This window comes from Globicephala melas, chromosome 3, assembly GCF_963455315.2.
Source record: "Globicephala melas chromosome 3, mGloMel1.2, whole genome shotgun sequence".
Classification (NCBI taxonomy): domain Eukaryota; kingdom Metazoa; phylum Chordata; class Mammalia; order Artiodactyla; family Delphinidae; genus Globicephala; species Globicephala melas.
The window spans coordinates 114,843,133-114,864,190 of NC_083316.1; the positions used below are offsets into that span (position 1 = coordinate 114,843,133).

Consider the following 21,058-nt stretch of genomic DNA (forward strand, 5'->3'; position numbering starts at 1 on the left):
TTTGCCACAGATTTTACTGTAAAGCCATGCAAATCACTTTCTGTGCTTCAAAATCTTTACTATAAAAAAGAAGGGAATTTGATTAGATTACATTAGATATTCACAACATTTTTTTCAAATTCTAAAGTTCTATTCTGAGCCTCTAAATTTTTCTATCCTGACAGTTCTGGCCTTTATAAGATGTCCCATGCCAATTGCCATACAGAATAAATTAGAACCCCTTCTGGTTTCATGAAACATATAGCCTGTAAAATAGCAATAGTCAGATGTTCTTCATGTACACAGAGTCTTATGATTAGATTTTACTCATTTGAATTTAGTGCAGAAGGAAGCTTCTTTGTACATTATATTTTACAAGGATTTACTATTAAATTACCACCACAAGTAAGATGGCAGGTGGAGGTTTTTAACTGCTTATGACAATAATATTTTCAAGTGCTTCTTCTCAAGGGGTTCCTGGTATAATGAATAGCACTCTGGGTATGAGCCAAGAACATGGATCATCAGCCATTAGCTTTATGTGTGACCTTGGGCATGTCTCTTAGCTACCCTGAGCCTTGTTTGCTTCAATTATAAATAAAGGGCTTGGATTAGGTGGTTCAAAATTAATTAGTGGGCTTCCCTGGTGGCACAGTGGTTAAGAATCTGCCTGTCAATGCAGAGGACATGGGTTCAAGCTCTGGTCCAGGAAGATCCCACATGCTGCAGAGCAACTAAACCCATGTGCCCCAACTACTGAGCCTGCACTCTAGAGCCTGGGAGCCACAACTACTGAGCCCTCGTGCCACAACAACTGAAGCCTGCATGCCTAGAGCCCATGCTCTGCAACAAGAGAATCCACTGCTATGAGAAGCCCATGCACCGCAATGAAGAGTAGCCCCTGCTCACCACACTAGAGAAAGCCCACGCAGCAGTGAAGACCAAATGCAGCCAAAAATAAAGAAAGAAAGAAAGAAAGAAAGTTCCCTTTAAAAAAATAAATAAATAAAATTAGCAAAGCTTTTTTTTTTAATAAAGTTGATGTGCAAGAGCATGTAGTGGTTAAGTGTAAATAAAGGTATCAGTGCCTTTAGTAATACGGAGAATGAAAAGGGGTTTGGAAGCACTTTCTGAGTGAAGAAGGAAGAAAACCTATGATTGTCAGCCACAAAAAGCAATAGCATAAATGGAGTAAAGCCCCAAGTCCCACTTCATTAATTTATACACAATAAATCCATTAAATGAATGAACTTGGTTTATACACAACACTCAGTTGGCCCTATGAGAAAAACAGGAAGTTTCCCATGTCTATGAAGAACCACCATTAAGTAATGGAAAGGCTTTAGAGCCAAATATAATTAAGTTCAAAACCCCAGCTCTAATAATTCCCAGATATGGCCTCTACATCAAATCGTTTTTTTTTTTTTTTTTTTTTTTTTTTTTTGCGGTACGCGGGCCTCTCACTGTTGTGGCCTCTCCCGTTGCGGAGCACAGGCTCCGGACGCGCAGGCTCAGCGGCCATGGCTCACGGGACCAGCCGCTCCGCGGCATGTGGGATCCTCCCGGACCGGGGCACAAACCCGCGTCCCCTGCATCGGCAGGCGGACTCTCAACCACTGCGCCACCAGGGAAGCCCCCATCAAATCGTTTTAACTTCAAGATTGTTGTGAGGATTAAGATAACATAAGTGAAAGTGCTTAGCACAGTGCTTGGCACATAATAGGTAACGACAGATAGTAATCCTTCCATTAATGATGTGAAGAGAGTCCATATATAAGTTTAAAGAAAAAGACCTGAGGTAAAAAATTATAGCTAACTTTAACTGAGTGCTTACTCTGTGTCACAAGGCACTGTTAGGTACTTTTACACATTTAATCCTTAAAACAACCCTGTAAGGTAGGTATTATCATTATCCCCAGTAGAGAGAGGAGGAAACAGACTCAGAGAGGTTAAGCAAATTTTCCCACAGTCACAGAGCTAGGAAGTCATGGAGTTATGATAGAAAACTGCTTTGCTGTTTCCAAAGGCCAAATGCTAAACCATTTCACCATATGTCCAGTACATTATGTCAAAGGAGTATATTATTAAGTGCCAGATAAGTCAGCAATTAAGCTGTATTAGAGCAAAACTATATGAAATTGTCTCCTAGGCTAGGAATTATACAAGCATAAAAGAATAGGAGAATCTTCAGTGTTTGTGATGTAGGATGACAGAGTAAAGCAAAGAATGGCTTTAGCAAATGAACAGAATTAGGAATGGGCAAGGCGAGCAAACCAAACACTCTAGCTAGAACAGTGTCCATACGGCAAGTTCTGAGGATATATGTTTGGAAAGATAAGCATTGACCAGTCTGTGGGAGCCCTGAATGCCAGATTAACAACTATAAAATATTTTTCCAGCATATTATGTATATACAAGATAATAAGTATTTGTTGATTGTCACAAAGTAGTGAACATTAATTTCAAACAGCTACCCATGGAAGTAGGAAACCTGTTTTCTATACGGACAATGTCTATTCAACTTGGGTTCCCCTGACCAAACTGAATAGGAAGAAAACATGTTGGCACACTCTTTTTAATCCTTTCACTCTGTGATGTGCTTCATAATTTCAAAATCTTTTTAAAAATCATATTGCAATATAACTGACATATCAAGATCTTTATAGCAGCTTATGGTCAAGAATACTGAACTCACTGATAAAGATAAAGGGAAATGATCAAGATGAGGACAGGAAAAAAGATGAGGAGAATTTTAAAATAATAGAGCTCTAAAAAGGAAGAAGAGTATTCTAAGAAGATACCAGAGCATGGAATCCAGTGAAAAGGTCAGCTCAGATGGCATAGGAGATCCCAGGGTCAGGCCTCAGACCTAGGTAACTACTGAAGAGCTGAGGACAGGTTGAGGGCACCCAGACCTACAGGAAGCTGGACAAAGGGTCTGGCTTCCTAAATACAAGAGTGTGTTCAGGTTGGACGTACAATATTAGCAACAGAAAGAGGAATATAACAGTGTGATTTCACTAATGTGCCTAAAAATATTACATTTTGACTTAATTTAGTATATTGTGTTTCTTACCACAAAGATTACAGTGGTTTCAAATAATCCATTTTCTCAAACCATCCCTGAGAGGCATGAAGGAACTCATAATGGTTTGCTACTTACGTGTTGAACTTGTATCTCTGAAATGTGCAAACAAGTTAGACTAGAACTTGGGGTTCCTAGTAAATATTTTATTTTAATTGAACTTTGAAAGACTGAAGCTTTAAAATCTAAAAATTTTCATCTGGGATGTTTAGTCTGTAGCTAGTCATCGGATGGTTAGAAGTTTGGCATGACTAATTCTTCACAGTCCATTTGCTAAATGACACATTATAAAAGCAAGCACCACTGAAAAGGATGTGCTTGTTTCGAAAGCTTCAACCTCATTGTAGACTGACTGTTTTATGTGGGTCCGTGGCTAACCGTTTTATGGTGCAAGAGGCTCTAACCACATATATATGTTAAAGACGCCTTGAAATGTTCTCACACTGGCAAGGACTAGGAACACTAGATAAAGACCAGAGAGGCTGTCATTCTGGTCCCAACATAAAGGCCACCCAGAAGGATCAGGATTTTATAATCCTGATTAAAATAAGATTTATTAACCCCTGAGATGCTTATTCTTAAAAAATAGCTTTACCCTCTCTATCCCAAAATTAGAAAACTTGAGCTGAAAAGTAACTAGATCTTAGTAGAACAGTTGAGAATGCTTACTAAGTAAGTTCAGTAGGGCTGCTTCAAAACTAAAAAGTTGAGCACTGAGAGATCCAAACAATGATGACAGAAAGTTTAAAGAAGGATCCAGAAATTGTAGTTTAGGTTGACACATTGTTGGTAGCTGTGTCTTTAAAGGACTTTGTCTATTTCACCTAATTTGTCAAATTTATAAGCATAAAGTTGTTCCTACTATTCCCTTATTGTCCTTTTACTACTGGTAAGGTCTGTAGTGATTTGACAATATTGGGCTAAGTAGAATTGTTTGAGAAAGAAAAAAAAGGGAGGGAAATTTGAGATTGCTTTATGTGAAGCCATAACTTTTCCAAGGAGCATTCCATCGCCGTCTCAGCCAAGAAATGCAGATGAGGCAAGCGGGGGGAAAAAAGGAATTTTTTTTATGGTTCTAGTGATGGGCTGTTGGTTGGATTAGCTGCCCATTTGTCTGCAAGCTGCTTTCTCCTCCCATTCCGAGCTCCCTGCCATCACAGTGCAGCTGCTGGCCAGGAAGCCTGAGGAAGGGGCTCCCTCTGGAGCTGATGGCAGTGGCACTTTGGAAAGTGCTGGCAGGGGGTGGGCTATAAAAAACAATTTGGTCTGGGAACAAAAGGCATCAATCACAGCAGTGTCATCAACCCTTGATTTGGATGAGGGGAGAGAACTTTCTGGGTCATCCTGGAAGCAGGAAAGGAACAGACATCATATTTAGTAATCTCCCCTTTCCAATGGACTAAAGTATGTAGTTAATTTAATAGGAAAACTATGCTGGACTGCTCCACAAAGATTTTTTTCTTTAGTCATGTCCTTCAATGAGGTGGGAGAAAGCTATCTCCCTTACAGTATTTATCTGAAATTGCCAAAAATCATTGGACTCTACATTTAGAAGTGAACTTCTCTACTAAAGGCTCTCATAAGCCAGGGAGTTTCTGAGATTTAGTTAACTTCTGTAAAGTAAATGAAAGGTGCAAAGTTAGTACAGTGAATGTTATTAGTAAGGGGACTAACAAAAATAAAGAACCCAAGATAAGCACCTAAAGTCAAAGAAGTAGCAAACAAAGAAGAATTGAACCATCTCTGAATGAAAATTCAAAGCTTAATCTAAATAGTTCTTACATAGAGTTAACAACAAGAGAGAAGTGGCAGTATTTCTGAGATGGAAAAGTACTTCTAGAAAGTATCTGTGACACTTTCAAATCAAGCTAATCTGTGGCACCCTTAAGCCAGGGCAGATAAACTATTGCCCTGGGTTCTCCAAATGGGGGGGGGGGGCGCTTCTACATGTCATCCCAGAGCTAAACTTCTAAAGAAGTAAAGAAAAATCTAAACTTCTGTTTAGTCCCAAGTCATAAGAGAGCTGCATGCTTGCTTGCTTTTTTCTATGATCTCTTTGAGTCCTAGAGAAAGAAACTAAATGAAGTGGTATATCTTTTTTAACCAGAATACCACACTATCATTCAGTGCAAGAGAAATGCATTAAACCACCACTACTTAACAATAACAAATGTGTACACAGGACTTTGATACCACCTGACAGGTTATGTCAGAAGGCAGTCTTCTCATTTTCTTATTCATTCTATGCTATACTTTCCAGTTCTGGCCCATGAAATAATGACCTCAAATGTGTCCCAAGTTTAAAAATCCTATGGCTAACTACATTGTTTTCCATCTGCATGTATTTTTATCTATTTTTCCTCCAAAGTGTATCTCAAATTAGTCTGTTTTCTCTATTTTTTTCTTCCACTTAAAAAAAAAACCCAAAAACAAATGGCAGGTCTGGCGACTGAAGCTGACTTCCAGTATAGAATTTTTCTGCCATACACAGTGCTGCCTCTTTTTTGCACAAGAGGAGGCTCTTGTGGTGGAAATGACCTCCTGAAGCTGGAATCTCATTGTAAAAACTATTTGCTTTTTCCTATATGCTCTTGACCATTGCTCAAAATATAGCCATCCACTATTTATCTTTGTTTTTAAGATTTTAGTTTGTCTTCCCAACACGATGTTAAAGGTGTTTTGAAATACAGTGGGCACACCAGTCCCAGGAGGAATATGTCCAAAAATTCATATAAACACCATAACTGAGAACTTGTAAAACATCATGGCTCTAGATAGCTTAAAGATAGTCTATTAATAAGGAAGTGTTGCTAACCCTTTTAATGTTGACAACCATTAAAATATTTATCTTTTTAAACCCTTAAAAAATGACAAAAGCAGTAATATGAACACTGTAGAAAAATTAAAATACAGCTAAGCAAAAATAAGAAAATCAGTGTATTCCCACCATCCAGAGATTATATAATAACATTTGAGTGGGCGCCCTTCTACATCTTATTCCACACATATATATGTATTTCTTTATCAAAGTAAGATCTCACTGGGCTTCCCTGGTGGCACAGTGGTTAAGAATCCACCTGCCAGGGCTTCCCTGGTGGTGCAGTGGTTGAGAATCTGCCTGTCAATGCAGGGGACACGGGTTCGAGCCCTGGTCTGGGAAGATCCCACATCCCGCGGAGCAACTAGGCCTGCGAACCACAACTACTGAGCCTGCGCGTCTGGAGCCTGTGCTTCGCAACAAGAGAGGCTGCGATAGTGAGAGGCCCGTGCACCACGATGAAGAGTGGCCCCTGCTCGCCGCAACTAGAGAAAGCCCATGCACAGAAACGAAGACCCAACACAGCCAAAAAAAAATAATAATAAATTAAATTTTTAAAACTTTATAAAAAGAAGAATCCACCTGCCAATGCAGGGGACGCAGGTTCAAGCCCTGGTCCAGGAAGATCCCACATGCCACGGAGCAACTAAGCCCGTGCGCCACAACTACTGAGCCCATGAACCACAGCTGAAGCCTGCGTACCTAGAGCCTGTGCTCCGCAACAAGAGAAGCCATGGCAAGGAGAAGCCCGCGCACCGCAGCAAAGAGTAGCCCCCGCTCGCCACAACTAGAGAAAGCCCACACACAGGAATGAAGACCCAGTGCAGCCAAAAATAAAATAAATAAAATAAATTTATTTTAAAAAAAGTAAGATCTCACTGTACATATTGCTTCGTAACATGTCTTTTCAGTTAACCATCTTTACCTTCCAAGACAACACATTTTCATTGTATCTAATACTCAGTCTAGATTCAAATCTTCCCAGTTATCTCAAAAATGTCCTTTGCAGGGCTTCCCTGGTGGCGCAGTGGTTGAGAGTCTGCCTGCCAGTGCAGGGGATACGGGTTCGAGCCCTGGTCTGGGAAGATCCCACATACCGTGGAGCAACTAGGCCCGTGAGCCACAACTGCTGAGCCTGCGTGCCTGGAGCTTATGCTCTGCAACAAGAGAGGCCGCGACAGTGAGAGGCCTGTGCACCGCAATGAAGACTGGCCCCCGCTCACCGCAACTAGAGAAAGCCCACGCACAGAAACGAAGACCCAACTCAGCCAAATATAAATAAATAAATAAATAAAATTTTTTCAAAATGTCCTTTGCAGCTTGTCTGCATAAATGTGGGTTCAATCTAGAAACTAGTGTTGATTCTGATTATGTATCTCACATCTCTGTTAATCTAAAAGAGTTCCTTTTCTCATAATACCAATTTGTTGAAAGACCAAGGCAGCTGTCTTACAGAACATCACATCTTGTAAATTTTTGCTTCTTTATGGTATCATTCAGATGGCCACATTATTTCCTACTACTGTAAGCAGGAAGGTGGGCCTAAAGGCTTGATAATTTTAAGGTACACATGTTTGGCTAAAACACATCATAGATGATTAGTATATGTCATTTTTATATCAAATCAAGAGCTATATAGTATCTGAATGTTTCCCTATCAACAATGTGAAAAACTGAACACCAGCTTTTGATAATAACATACAGATCTTTTTTCCCCAACTTCATTTGTGAATAGTTTTAAAGCACAGAAAAGTTGAAAGAATAGTACACTAGAGTGCCCACCACCTAGACTGAACAATTGTTAATATTTTGTTAACTTTGCTTTATCTTTACATGTATAAAAATATTTCTTGCTGAACCATTTGAAAATAAGTTGCAAACATCAAAAAATTTCCCCTAGAAATTTCAGAATGCATAACCTAAACATGATATTCTCCTTTTATGGCCATATAATTTTGACCCTTTGAAATTTAGCAATTATTCCCTAATATCACCTAATATTTAGTCCATATCTAAATCTCCTTAATTGTCCCCCCAAAGGTCTTCTATAGATGTTTTTTTAGGCAAGAGCTACTCATTGCTTTTGGTTAAGGTGTTTCTTTGGTCTTCCCCATTTCCATTTTTTGTTTTATAATGACATTGCCTTTCTGAAGAGATGAGGCCAGTTTAATTATTTACTCTTAAAAAAAGTCTTTTACAACTTGGATCTTTTTTTAAGTAAATTAAAATTTCTTTAATAACTGAGAATTTTTCATTTTTTGAAAACTAGCACTTCATCACAAAAACATAATTGAGAAATATTAACCTAAAGACTTTGGTAGAGGGACCAATCATTCCATTTTGTGAAGGATTAAGGGGCCTCAAAGCATGCAGGACTTTCAGTGATACAACCAGAAATGAGTTGTCATGCTACTGTCGGTCACCCTTGTAGGGCACTTATTAATGTTGAGGAAATAATTATATATGACTGGTTAAAACTATAATTGAGTTCTAACCATTTTCATTTTACTAAATATAGGTAGCCCCCCTTTCTGAAAGTTCACTTGATGCCACTTTGCTCTTACGAAAGACCTGCATTCGTATCTGTTTTCACTAACCAAAAGAAATCTGAAGAGGATTTTTGCTTTTATGATAAAAGGCAAAAAGGGAAAACAGAACTATTTGTTTTGCAATGAGCCAATTCAGAGGCAGTGCGCACAGCGAGCAACAAGAGTAGCACCACGAATATCATTCCTAGGGAACTACACTCAGCATCCCAGCATCAAGCCGTGATAGCTTTGAACTGTCAGTGAACACCTGGCCTTTATCCCAATTGATTCTGTGAATCTGTTAGCAACTTGTGAACTAAGGTAATTGATTCTTCACATTACACCCTTTCAGCTTACGAAAGGTTTCATAGGAACACTCTACTATTGGATAGCGGAAAAAACCCGTAATTATTTATATACTTATACTTTTTAAACTCAGCTGTCTGAACTATGCATTAATTATGCATGTAGATATAGGCTAGGGAAAATATAACGAAAATTCCATATCTTCTCGAAATTAAAAAATAATAAGCAATATCTTACATCAGCCTTCTATTACTTAATGCTTACGTCATTGTTAAAATCATATCCTAAATCGACAGCCATTGCAACACAATGAGCTCCTCCACAGAGACAGCACCAGGGCAAGTGAGAGCCAGATGGGCACTGGATGACTGTGACTCACGGAGGAAAAATAACTAAATATGGGAAAGGATATCCTAAGAGACCGAGAAGCACCGTCATATGCATTCTTTGGGCAAACTTGCCAGAAGGAGCACAAGAAGTACCCAGTCACCTTCTCAGAGTTTTCCAAAAGTCCTCAGAGAGATGGAGGACCATGTCTTGCACTGTAAAGCTGTGCAAAACTTGTTTTTAAACTGTATGGTGTCTTTTGTGTATAGTTAACATACTACCAAATGTGTCTTTAGCTACCCCTGTCCTGGTGGTATTTTCAATAGCTACTAACCTTGCCTAGTACATTATGGAGGTTGTAAATTGGCAGAGAAATTTAAAGTAGGTTCTTGTTGGTGCACAGCAAAAATCAGTTATATATAGAAATGGTATCTTATTATCTTCAGTTGTCTCTGTTGCATCCTATATGAACTGTTGTTCTCTTAACTGAATACCACTTTGTAACTGTAAAAATAAAAAGTTGCAGTTACTTTGTTGACATTCTAAATCCTGCTAATACAATTTTCTTATTAAAAAAAAATCATACCCTAAACCAATATTTTACTTTAGATAATGTTATCTGCTGCATGAAATAGTTATTCTTTTAAAATTTATTTTTAAGAAATAATTTATGTCACATGTAGTTACTTAAACCCTTAGGAGTTACTTCTTTCTTAAGTAGAAGCATGCCTTTTACAGTGAGACAGTTCGTGATTTGTTCTTTGAGAGCTTTATTTTAATAAGGTTCTTCTGCAACTGGATGATGACAAAGTTTGGGTTTGTTGGGATTATTTTTCAGCAACCAATCAGCCAGCCAAATCTATGGAAAAAAGAAAAAAAAAAACCCTTACGTTAATTAATGATTACATATTTCTTCAATATATACTATTTCAATTTAAAATAGTTTCCAAAATCACTTTAAGAATAATAAGAAAATGAGCATTAAAAATTGAAACAGGGGGCTTCCCTGGTGGTGCAGTGGGTAAGAATCCACCTGCTAATGCAGGGGACACGGGTTTGAAAACTGGTCCGGGAAGATCCCACATGCTGCGGAGCAACTAAGCTCGTGTGCCACAACTACTGAGCCTGTACTCTAGAGCCCGTGAGCCACAACTACTGAGCCTGTGTGTGACACAACTACTGAAGCCCATGTGCCTAGAGCCTGTGCTCTGTAAAAAGAGAGGCCACCACAATGAGAAGCCCGCCCACCACAAGGAAGAGTAGCCTCCACTCACCGCAACTAGAGAAAGCCTGTGTGCAACAACAAAGAGCCAACACAGCCAAAAATAAATTAATTAATTAAAAAAATTGAAACAATAAGTTTTACATTATGCAATACTGTCAAGTATAGATCCAAACTGGAAAGGAAGGTAAAACTATGTCCATTCACAAATGACATGACCCTATTATATATAGGCAGATCTCCATCAGTTTACTGCACTTTGCAGATAGTGCATTTTTTTTTGTACAAATTGAAGATTTTTGATCACTCTGCATTGAGCAAGAGCAAGATTATTGGCATCATTTTTCTAAGAGTATTTGCTGACTTTGTGTCTCCATGTCATATTTTGCTAATTCTCACAATATTTCAAACATTTCCATTATTATTATATTTGTTATAGTGGTCTATGATCAGGGATCTTTAATGTTAATATTGCAAAAAAATTATGACTCACTGAAGGTTCAGATGATGCCTAGCATTTTTTAGCAATAAGGTATTGTTGCACACTTAATTGACTACAGAATAGTGTAACCATAACTTTTATACCCATTGGGAAACCAAAAAATTTGTATGACTTGCTTTACTGCAATACTTGCTTAATTGTGGTGGTCTGGAACCTAACCCACAACATCTCCATGGTATGCCTGTATTAAAAAATCCCAAAGAATCAAAGAAAGCTACTAGTGCTAATAAATTAATATGGCAAAGTTGTAGGTTACAAGATCAATACACAAAAATCAGTTGTGTTTCCATATATCAGCAATGAATGATTCAAAAAGGAAATTAGGAAATCACATTCATTTATAATGGATTTGAAAAAAATATCTAGGAATAAATTTAACCAACTTGTGTCCTGAAAATTATAAAACATTGCCAAAAGAAATTTAAAAACCTAAATAAATGGAAAGACATCCCATGTCCATGGATAGATTTACTAACATTCAGATGCTAAGATGTCAATATTACTCAAAGTGATCTATAGATTCAACACAATCCCCATCAAATTTCCAACAGTTGTTTTTGCAGAAAAGGAAAAGACAATCCTCAAATTCATATGGAATTTCAAGGAGCTCCAAATAGCCAAAACAATCATGAAAAAAGAAAAAAATCAAGTTGTAGAATTTGTTCTTCCCAATTTCAATATCTTCTATAAAGCTACAGTAATTAAAACAGTGTGGCATATAGATATACATATAGATCAATGGAATAGACTTGAGAGCCAGAAATAAACCCATATATATATGGTCAACTGATTTTTGACAATGGTATCAAGTCCATTCAGTGGAGAAGATATAGTTTCTTCAACCGATGGTACTAAGAAACTGGATTTCCACATGCAAAAGAATGAAGTTGGACCCCCTATCTCACACCATACATGCCGTGCAGCATGGTCAAAAAAGATAAAATAAAATAAAATAATAAAATGTATGGCATTGGCACAAAAACAGACACATAGATCAATGGAAAAGAACAGACAGCCCAGAAATGAACCCACACTTATATGGTCAATCAATCTATGCCAAAGGAGACAGGAAATACAATGGGGAAAAGATAGTCTCTTCAATAAATGGTTTTAGGAAAACTGAACAGCTACATGCAAAAGAATCGAACTGGACTACTCTCTCACACCATATACAAAAACAAACTAAAAATGGAATAAAGAATTAAATGCAGACAGGAAACCATAAAATTCCTAGAAGAAAACACAGGCATTATGCACTTTGAAATCAGTCTTAGCAATATATTTTTGAAAAATTTTATTGAACTATAGTTGATTCACAATGTTGTATTTTTAGAAATATATTTTTGAATATATCTCCTCAGTCAAGGGAAACAAAAGCAAAAAAACCCAAATGGGATGACATAAAACTAAAACACTTATGAACAGTGAAGGAAACTATCAACAAAATGAAAAGGCAGCCTACTGAATGGGAGGAGGTATTTGCAAACAATATACCTGATAAGAGGTTAATATTCAATATATACAAGTGACTCATACAACTCAACATCAAAAAAACAAAAAATGAATTTAAAAATGGGCAGAGAACCTGAATAGACATTTTTCTGAGGAAGACAAACAGATGGCCAACAGACACATGCAAAGATGCTCAACATCGCTAATCATCAAGGAAATGCAAATCAAAACCACAAGGAGATATTACCTCACATCAATTAGAATGGCTATCATCAAAAAGAAAAAATAACAAATGTTGGCAAGGACATGGAGAAAAGGGAACCCTGGTGCACTGTTGGTGGGAATATAAATAATTGATACAGCCACTACAGAAAGCAATATGGAGGTTCCTCAAAAAGTTAGAATCACAACTACCATATGATCTAGCAATTCCGCTTCTGGGTACTTTTCTGAAGAAAACAAAAACACTAATTTGAAAACATATATGCACCCCTATGTTCATTGCAGTATTATTTACAATAGCCAAGATAGGGAAGCAACCTAAGTCAATATATGAACAGATTAAAAAGATGTGATAGAGGGCAGACAGCAGAAGCATGCAGAACTACAATCCTTCAGCCTGTGGAACAAAAACCACATTCACAGAAATATACACAAGATGAAAAGGCAGAGGGCTACGTACCAGATGAAGGAACAAGATAAAACCCCCGAAAAACAACTAAATGGAGATAGGCAACCTTCCAGAAAAAGAATTCAGAATAATGATAGTGAAGATGATCCAGGACCTCAAAAAAAGAATGGAGGCAAATATCGAGAATATGCAAGAAATGTTTAACAAAAATCTAGAAGAATTAAAAGTACAAACAAACACAGATGAACAATACAAAAACTGAAATGAAAACTAAACTAGGGCTTCCCTGGTGGCACAGTGGTTGAGAGTCCGCCTGCCAATGCAGGGGACACAGGATCGTGCCCCAGTCCAGGAATATCCCACATGCCGTGGAGCAGCTGGGCCCGTGAGCCATTGCTGCTGAGCCTGTGCATGCGGAGCCTGTGCTCCGCAACAGGAGAGGCCACAACATTGAGTGGCCCACGTACTGCCAAAAAAAAAAAAAAAAAAAACTACACTAGAAGGAATCAATAGCAGAATAACTGAGGCAGAAGAACGGATAAGTGACCTGAAAGACAGAATGGTGGAATTCACTGCTACACAACAGAAGAAAGAAGAAAGAATGAAAAGAAATGAAGACAGCCTAAGAGACTTCTGGGACAACATTAAACACAACAACATTTGCATTATAGGGGTCCCAGAAGGAGAAGAGAGAGAGAAAGGACCCGAGAAAATATTTGAAGAGATTATAGTCAAAAACTTCCCTAACACAGGAAAGGAAATAGCCACCCAAGTCCAGGAACTGCAGAGAGTCCCATACAGGATAAACCCAAGGAGAAACACGCAGAGACACGTAGTAATCAAATGGGCAAAAATTAAAGACAATGAAAAATTATTGAAAGCAGCAAGGGAAAAACGACAAATAACATACAAGGGAACTCCCATAAGGTTAAGGTGATTTCTCAGCAGAAACCCTACAAGCCAGAATGGAGTGGCATGATATACTTAAAGTGATGAAAGGGAAGAACCTACAACAAGATTACTCTACCTGGCAAGGATCTCATTCATATTCTATGGAGAAATCAAAAGCTTTACAGACAAGCAAAAGCTAAGAGGATTCAGCATCACCAAACCAGCTCTACAACAAATGCTAAAGGAACTTCTCTAAGTGGGAAACCCAAGAGAAGAAAAGGACCTACAAAAACAAACCCAAAACAATTAAGAAAACGGTAATAGGAACATACATATCGATAATTACCTTAAACGTGAATGGATTAAATGCTCCAACCAAAAGATACAGGCTTGCTGAATGGATACAAAAACAAGACCCATATATATGCTGTCTACAAGATACCCACTTCAGACCTAGGGGCACATACAGACTGAAAGTGAGGGGATGGTAAAAGATATTCCATGCAAATGGAAATCAAAAGAAAGCTGGAGTAGCAATACTCATATCAGATAAAATAGACTTTAAAATAAAGAATGTTACAAGAGACAAGGAAGGACGCTATATAATGATCAAGGGATCAATCCAAGAAGAAGATATAACAATTATAAATGTATATGCACCCAACATAGGAGCACCTCAATACATAAGGCAACTGCTAACAGCTATAAAAGAGGAAATCGACAGTAACACAATAATAGTGGGGGACTTTAACACCTCACTTACACCAATGGACAGATCATCCAAACAGAAAATTAATAAGGAAACATAAGTTTTAAATGACACAATAGACCAGATAGATTTAATTGATATTTATAGGACATTCCATCCAAAAACAGCAGATTGCACTTTCTTCTCAAGTGCACACGGAACATTCTCCAGGAGGGATCACATCTTGGGTCACAAATCAAGCCTCAGCAAATTAAGAAAACTGAAATCATATCAAGCATCTTTTCTGACCACAACGCTATCATATTAGAAATCAATTACAGGGAAAAAAATGTAAAAAACACAAACACATGGAGGCTAAACGATACGTTACTAAACAACCAAGAGATCACTGAAGAAATCAAAGAGGAAATCAAAAAATACCTAGAGACAAATGAGAATGAAAACACGACGATCCAAAACCTATGGGATGCAGCAAAAGCAGTTCTAAGAGGGAAGTTTATAGCTATACAAGCCTACCTCAAGAAACAAGAAACGACTCAAATAAACAATCTAACCTTATACCTAAAGTAACTAGAGAAAGAAAAACAAACAAAACCCAAAGTTAGCAGAAGCAGAGAAATCACAAAGATCAGAGCAGGGCTTCCATGGTGGTGCAGTGGTTGAGAGTCCGCCTGCCGATGCAGGGGACACAGGTTCGTGACCCAGTCCGGGAAGATCCCACATGCCGTGGAGCAGCTGGGCCTGTGAGCCATGGCCGCTGAGCCTGCTCGTCTGGAGCCTGTGCTCCGCAACGGGAGGGCCACAACAGTGAGAGGCCTGCATACCGCAAAAAAAAGAAAAGAAAAGAAAAATCTTCCAACTAACAAAAGTCCAGGACCAAATGGCTTCACAGGTGAATTCTATCAAACATTTAGAGAAGAGCTAACACCCATCCTTCTCAAACTCCTCCAAAAAATTGCAGAGGAAAGAACACTCCCAAACTCATTCTATGAGGCCACCATCACCCTGATACCAAAACCAGACAAAGATAGTACAAAAAAAATTACAGACCAATATTACTCATGAATATAGATGCAAAAGTCCTCAACAAAATACTAGCAAACAGAATCCAACAACTCATTAAAAGAATCATACACCATGTTCAAGCGGGATTTTTCTCAGGGGTGCAAGGATTTTTCAATATACACAAATCAGTCATTGTGATACACCATATTAACAAATGGAAGAAGAAATACCGTATGATCATCTCAATAGATGCAGAAAAAGCTTTTGACAAAATTCAACACCCATTTATGATAAAAACTCTCCAGAAAGTGGGCATAGAGGGAACCCACCTCAACATATTAAAGGCCATATACAACAAACCCACAGCAAACATCATTCTCAATGCTGAAAAACTGAAAGCATTTCCTCTAAGATCAGGAACAAGACAAGGATGTCCAATCTCACACTCTTATTCAACATAGTTTTGGAAGTCCTAACCATGGCAATCAGAGAAGAAAAAGAAATAAAAGAATTACAAATTGGAAAAGAAGAAGTAAAACAGATGACATGATACTATACAAATAGAATCCTAGAGATGCCACCAGAAAACTACTAGAGCTGATCAATGAATTTGGTAAAGTTGTAGGATACAAAATTAATGCACAGGAATCTCTTCCTTTCCCATACACTAATGTTAAAAAAATCTGAAAGAGAAATTAAGGAAGCACTGCTATTCACCATTGCAACAAAAAGAATAATATACCTAGGAAGAAATCTACCTAGGGAGACAAAAGATGTGTATGCAGAAAACTATAAGACACTGATGAAAGAAATTAAAGATGATACAAACAGATGGAGAGATATACCATGTTCTTGGATTGGAAGAATCAATATTGTGAAAATGACTGTACTACCCAAAGCAATCTGCAGATTCAATGCAATCCTTATCAAATTACCAATGGCATTTTTCACAGAACTAGAACAAAAAATCTTAAAATTTATATGGAGACACGAAAGACCCCGAATAGCCAAAGCAGTCTTGAGGGAAAAAAACGGAGCTGGAGGAATCAGACTCCCTGACTTCAGACTATACTACAAAGCTACAGTAATCAAGACAGTATGGTACTGGCAGAAAAACAGAAATATAGATCAATGGAACAGGATAGAAAGCCCAGAGATAAACCCACGCACTTATGGTCAACTAATCTATGACAAAGGAGCCAAGGATATACAATGGAGAAAAGACAGTCTCTTCAATAAGTGGTGCTGCGAAAACTGGACAGCTACATGTAAAAGAATGAAATTAGAACACTCCCTAACACCATACACAAAAGTAAACTCAAAATGGATTAGAGACCTAAATGTAAGACCGGACACTATAAAACTCTTAGAGGAAAACATAGGAAGAACACTTTTTGACATAAATCACAGCAAGACCTTTTTTGATCCACCTCCTAGAGTAATGGAAATAAAATCAAAAATAAACAAATGGGACCTAATGTAACTTCAAAGCCTTTGCACAGCAAAGGAAACCGTAAACAAGACGAAAGACAGCCCTCATAATGGGAGAAAATACTTGAAAACGAATCAATGGGAAATACTTGCAAATGAATCAATGGAATCAATCAATCTCCAAAATATATAAACAGCTCATGCAGCTCAATATTAAAAAAACAAACAACCCAATCCCAAAATGGGCAGAAGACCTAAATAGACATTTCTCCAAAGAAGACACACAGATGGCCAAGAGGCACATGAAAAGCTGCTCAACATCACTAATTATTAGAGAAATTCAAATCAAAACTACAATGAGGTATCACCTCACACCAGTTAGAATGGGCATCATCAGAAAATCTACAAACAACAAATGCTGGACAGGGTGTGGAGTAAAAGGAACCCTCGGGCTTCCCTGGTGGCGCAGTGGTTGACAGTCCGCCAGCCAATGCAGGGGACACGGGTTCATGCCCCTGTCTGGGAGGATCCCACGTGCAAAAGAGTAGCTGGGCCTGTGAGCCATGGCTGCTGAGGCTGCGCGTCCCGAGCCTGTGCTCTGCAACGGGAGAGGCCACAGCAGTGAGAGGCCCGCGTACCAAAAAGAAAAAAAAAAATCTACAAACAATAAATGCTGGAGAGGGTGTGAAGAAAAGGGAACCTTCTTGCACTGTTGGTGGGAATGTAAATTGATATGGCCACTACGGAGAACAGTATGGAGGTTCCTTAAAAAACTAAAAATAGAATTACCATATGATCCAGCAATGCCACTAATGGGCATATACCCAGAGAAAACCGTAATTCAAAAAGACACAAGCACCCCAATGTTCACTGCAGCACTATTTACAATAGCCAGGTCATGGAAGCAACCTAAATGCCCATCGACAGATGAATGGATAAAAAAGATGTGGTACATATATACAATGGAATATTACTCAGCCATAAAAAGAACAAAATTGGGTCATTTGTTGAGATGTGGATGGATCTAGTGACTGTCATGCAGAGTGAAGTCAGAAAAACAAATATCGTATATTAACGCATATATGTGGAAGCTAGAAAAATGGTACAGTTGAACTGGTTTGCAGGGCAGAAATTGAGACACAGATGTAGAAAACAAACGTATGGACACCAAGGCGGGAAAGCGGTGGGTGGTGGGGGTGTGGGTGTGCTGAATTGGGTGATTGGGATTGACATGTATACACTGATGTGTATAAAATTGATGACTAATAAGAACCTGCTGTATAAAAAAATTAATAAAATAAAATTCAAAAAAAATGATGTGACATATGTACACACACACACACACAAAGGAATATTACTCAACCGTAAAAAAAGAAAATTTGTCATTTGCAACAAGATGGATAAACCTAGAAGGTATTATACTAGTGAAATAAATCAGAGAAAGATAAATACCATATGATTTCACTTATGTGTGGAATCTAAAAACCAAAACAAATGAATAAATATAACAAAACAGAGTCATAGATAGAGAGAACAAAGAGGTGATTGCCGGAGACAAGTGGGGTTGGGAATAAGTGAAAGAGAAGAGGGATATTAAGAGATATAAACTTCCAGTTACAAAATAAATGTCACAGGGATGAAATGTACCGCATGGGGAATATAGTCAACAACATTTCAATAACTTTGTATGGTGACAGGTGGTAACTAGACTTAATCATAGTGATCATTCTGTACTGTACAGAAATATCAAATCACTATGTCGTGCACCTGGAACTAATATAGTGTTGTAGATTAATTATAATTCAGTAATAAAAAAGGAATTCATACAAAACTCCAACAGATAACTGGACAAAAGATAAACAGATAATTCACAAAGGAGGAAATACAACTAAACATAGAGGGAAATGTTTAACCTCACCATTGTGTGAGGTTAGAACAACTGAATGGAAGTTAAAACAATTGAATTACCATCTTTAATCTATTTTTCCTCTCATCAAATCAGTCGCACTCCCACTCCAGTGTTTTTAACTTAATAAATAAATTTATTTAAAAAAAAGAAAGCAATGTGAGAGTATGTATTGTGACTGAAAATATTCACATTAGAAATTATAATGCAAAACAAAATTAAGAAAATTCTGAAAAAAAAGAGTAATTGAAAGGTTTAGAACTGACTTTGAAATATATTACAAACCTATGACTTAAAGCAATGTGGTACTTACAAATGAACAGATGAAATTAACAAACCAAAAAAAAAAAAAAAGAGAAACCCACTAAATGCATGTAAGAACTTAGTATATATTAACAGTGGGTTTTTAAATCGATGAAGAAAATACATACTGTTCAATAAATGGTTTTTGTCAATTGAGTAACCAAGTGGAAAATAAAATAAAATGTGGCTCTCTACCTCACTCCCTATAGCAAAAAAATATTCCAGATGACCAAAGACATATACATGGGGGGAGAAAAAGGAAATATTAAAAAGTACTAGAAGGCAGAATGAGAGAATGTTACTTATAATCTTGAAACAGAAAACCTTCTTCAAATATAACAGAAACCTGGAAGGCATAAAAGAGCTCAACAAATATAGTACAAAAATATTAAAATATATCCTGGAAGTAGTATTAAACTGAGAAAATCTAGTAACCAACAAAATATGTTGGTTAAAATATGTTTAATTTCTTAAACATAGAGAGTACCAATACAGTAAGAAAAAGACCTAGACGATCAAGCGCTGGCAAATGGACAAAGGCCTGGGGTAGGAAGTTCACAGAAAAGGAAATGCAAATGGCTTTAAGTAGCATATACTAAAAGATATTCAAACTCACTCATAACAAAAGAAATACAAATTAAGTTACGAGATAACCACTTTTCACCTGAGATTGGTTAAAAAAAAAAAATAAAACCCACAAAACTTGAAAAAACATCAGGTACTCTCATTCACTTTTTAAAATTTAATTAATAATTTATTTTTGGCTACATTGGGTCTTTGTTGCTGCATGCGGTCTTCTCATTGTGGTGGCTTCTCTTATTGCGGAGCCTAGGCTCTAGGCACGCAGGCTTCAGTAGTTGTAGCTCACGGGCTCTAGAGTTCAGGCTTCAGTAATGGTGGCACATGCGCTCAGCAGTTGTGGCTCACAGGCTGTAGAGTGCAGGCTCAGTAGTTGTGGCTCTCGGGCTTAGTTGCTCCACAGCATGTGGGATCTTCCTGGACCAGGGCTCGAACCTGTGTCCCCTGCATTGGCAGATGGATTCTTAACCACTGCGCCACCAGGGGACTCAGGGAAGTCTCCTCTCATTCATTTTTGATCAGAGTATAAAATGGTACAACCACTACAAAAGGTAATTTGGCAATATTTATCCAAATTAAAAATGCACACATCGGGCTTCCCTGGTGGCGCAGTAGTTGAGAGTCCGCCTGCCGATGCAGGGGACGTGGGTTTGTGCCCCGGTCCGGGAGGATCCCACATGCCGCGGAGCGGCTGGGCCCGTGAGCCATGGCCGCTGAGCCTGCGGGTCTGGAGCCTGTGCTCCGCAGCGCGAGAGGCCACAACAGTGAGAGGCCCGTGTACTGAAAAAAAAAAAAAAAAAAAGCACATATCAAAAACATCAAAATAACATTCTTTTTGACTTCGTATTTTCATTTGTAGAAATTTATTCTACAAATAAATGGTATGCTGACAAATGAATGAAGATATTCACTGTAGCAGTTTATAATAACAAAAGAGTGGAAACAACCTGAACAACCATCCATATGTGACTAATTAATAAATTGTAGGGAATTCCCTGGTGGTCCAGTGGTTAGGACTCCGCCCTTCCACTGAAGGGGGCATGGGTTCGATCCCTGGTCAGGGAACTAAGATCCCACAAGCTGCACGGCCAAAAAAAAATTTTAAAATTTGTAGAAAATCCATAAAACAGAATGCCATAAGCTGTTCTTTTAAAATGGGGCAATTTTGTTTATGGTGCTATTTAATAATTTATAATACATATTAAGTATATAAGGTAAAAAGCGTCAAATAGTGTGTTTAGTGGCTAGCATTTGTATCTATATGTGTTTTTAAGTACATATAAATAATAAGTATTTTATTTTATGCTTATATATGTATAGAGTTTCTCTGAAAGGATATACTAGAAGCTGGTAACAATAATTAACTCCAAGGAACAACTGGGTA

At 37.8% G+C, this 21,058-nt stretch overlaps 1 protein-coding gene across 1 annotated transcript in view; it reads right to left on the reverse strand.

Moving 5' to 3' along the window:
• The window catches only part of LOC115860087 (nucleoside diphosphate kinase homolog 5), a 51,692-nt gene that overhangs the window by 725 nt on the left and 29,909 nt on the right, over positions 1–21,058 (reverse strand). Inside the window, exon 6 of the mRNA XM_060296259.1 lies at positions 9,378–9,902. Coding sequence (XP_060152242.1) covers positions 9,819–9,902 — 84 coding nt within the window. The 3' untranslated portion in view covers positions 9,378–9,818. The remainder of the gene's footprint in view (positions 1–9,377; positions 9,903–21,058) is intronic.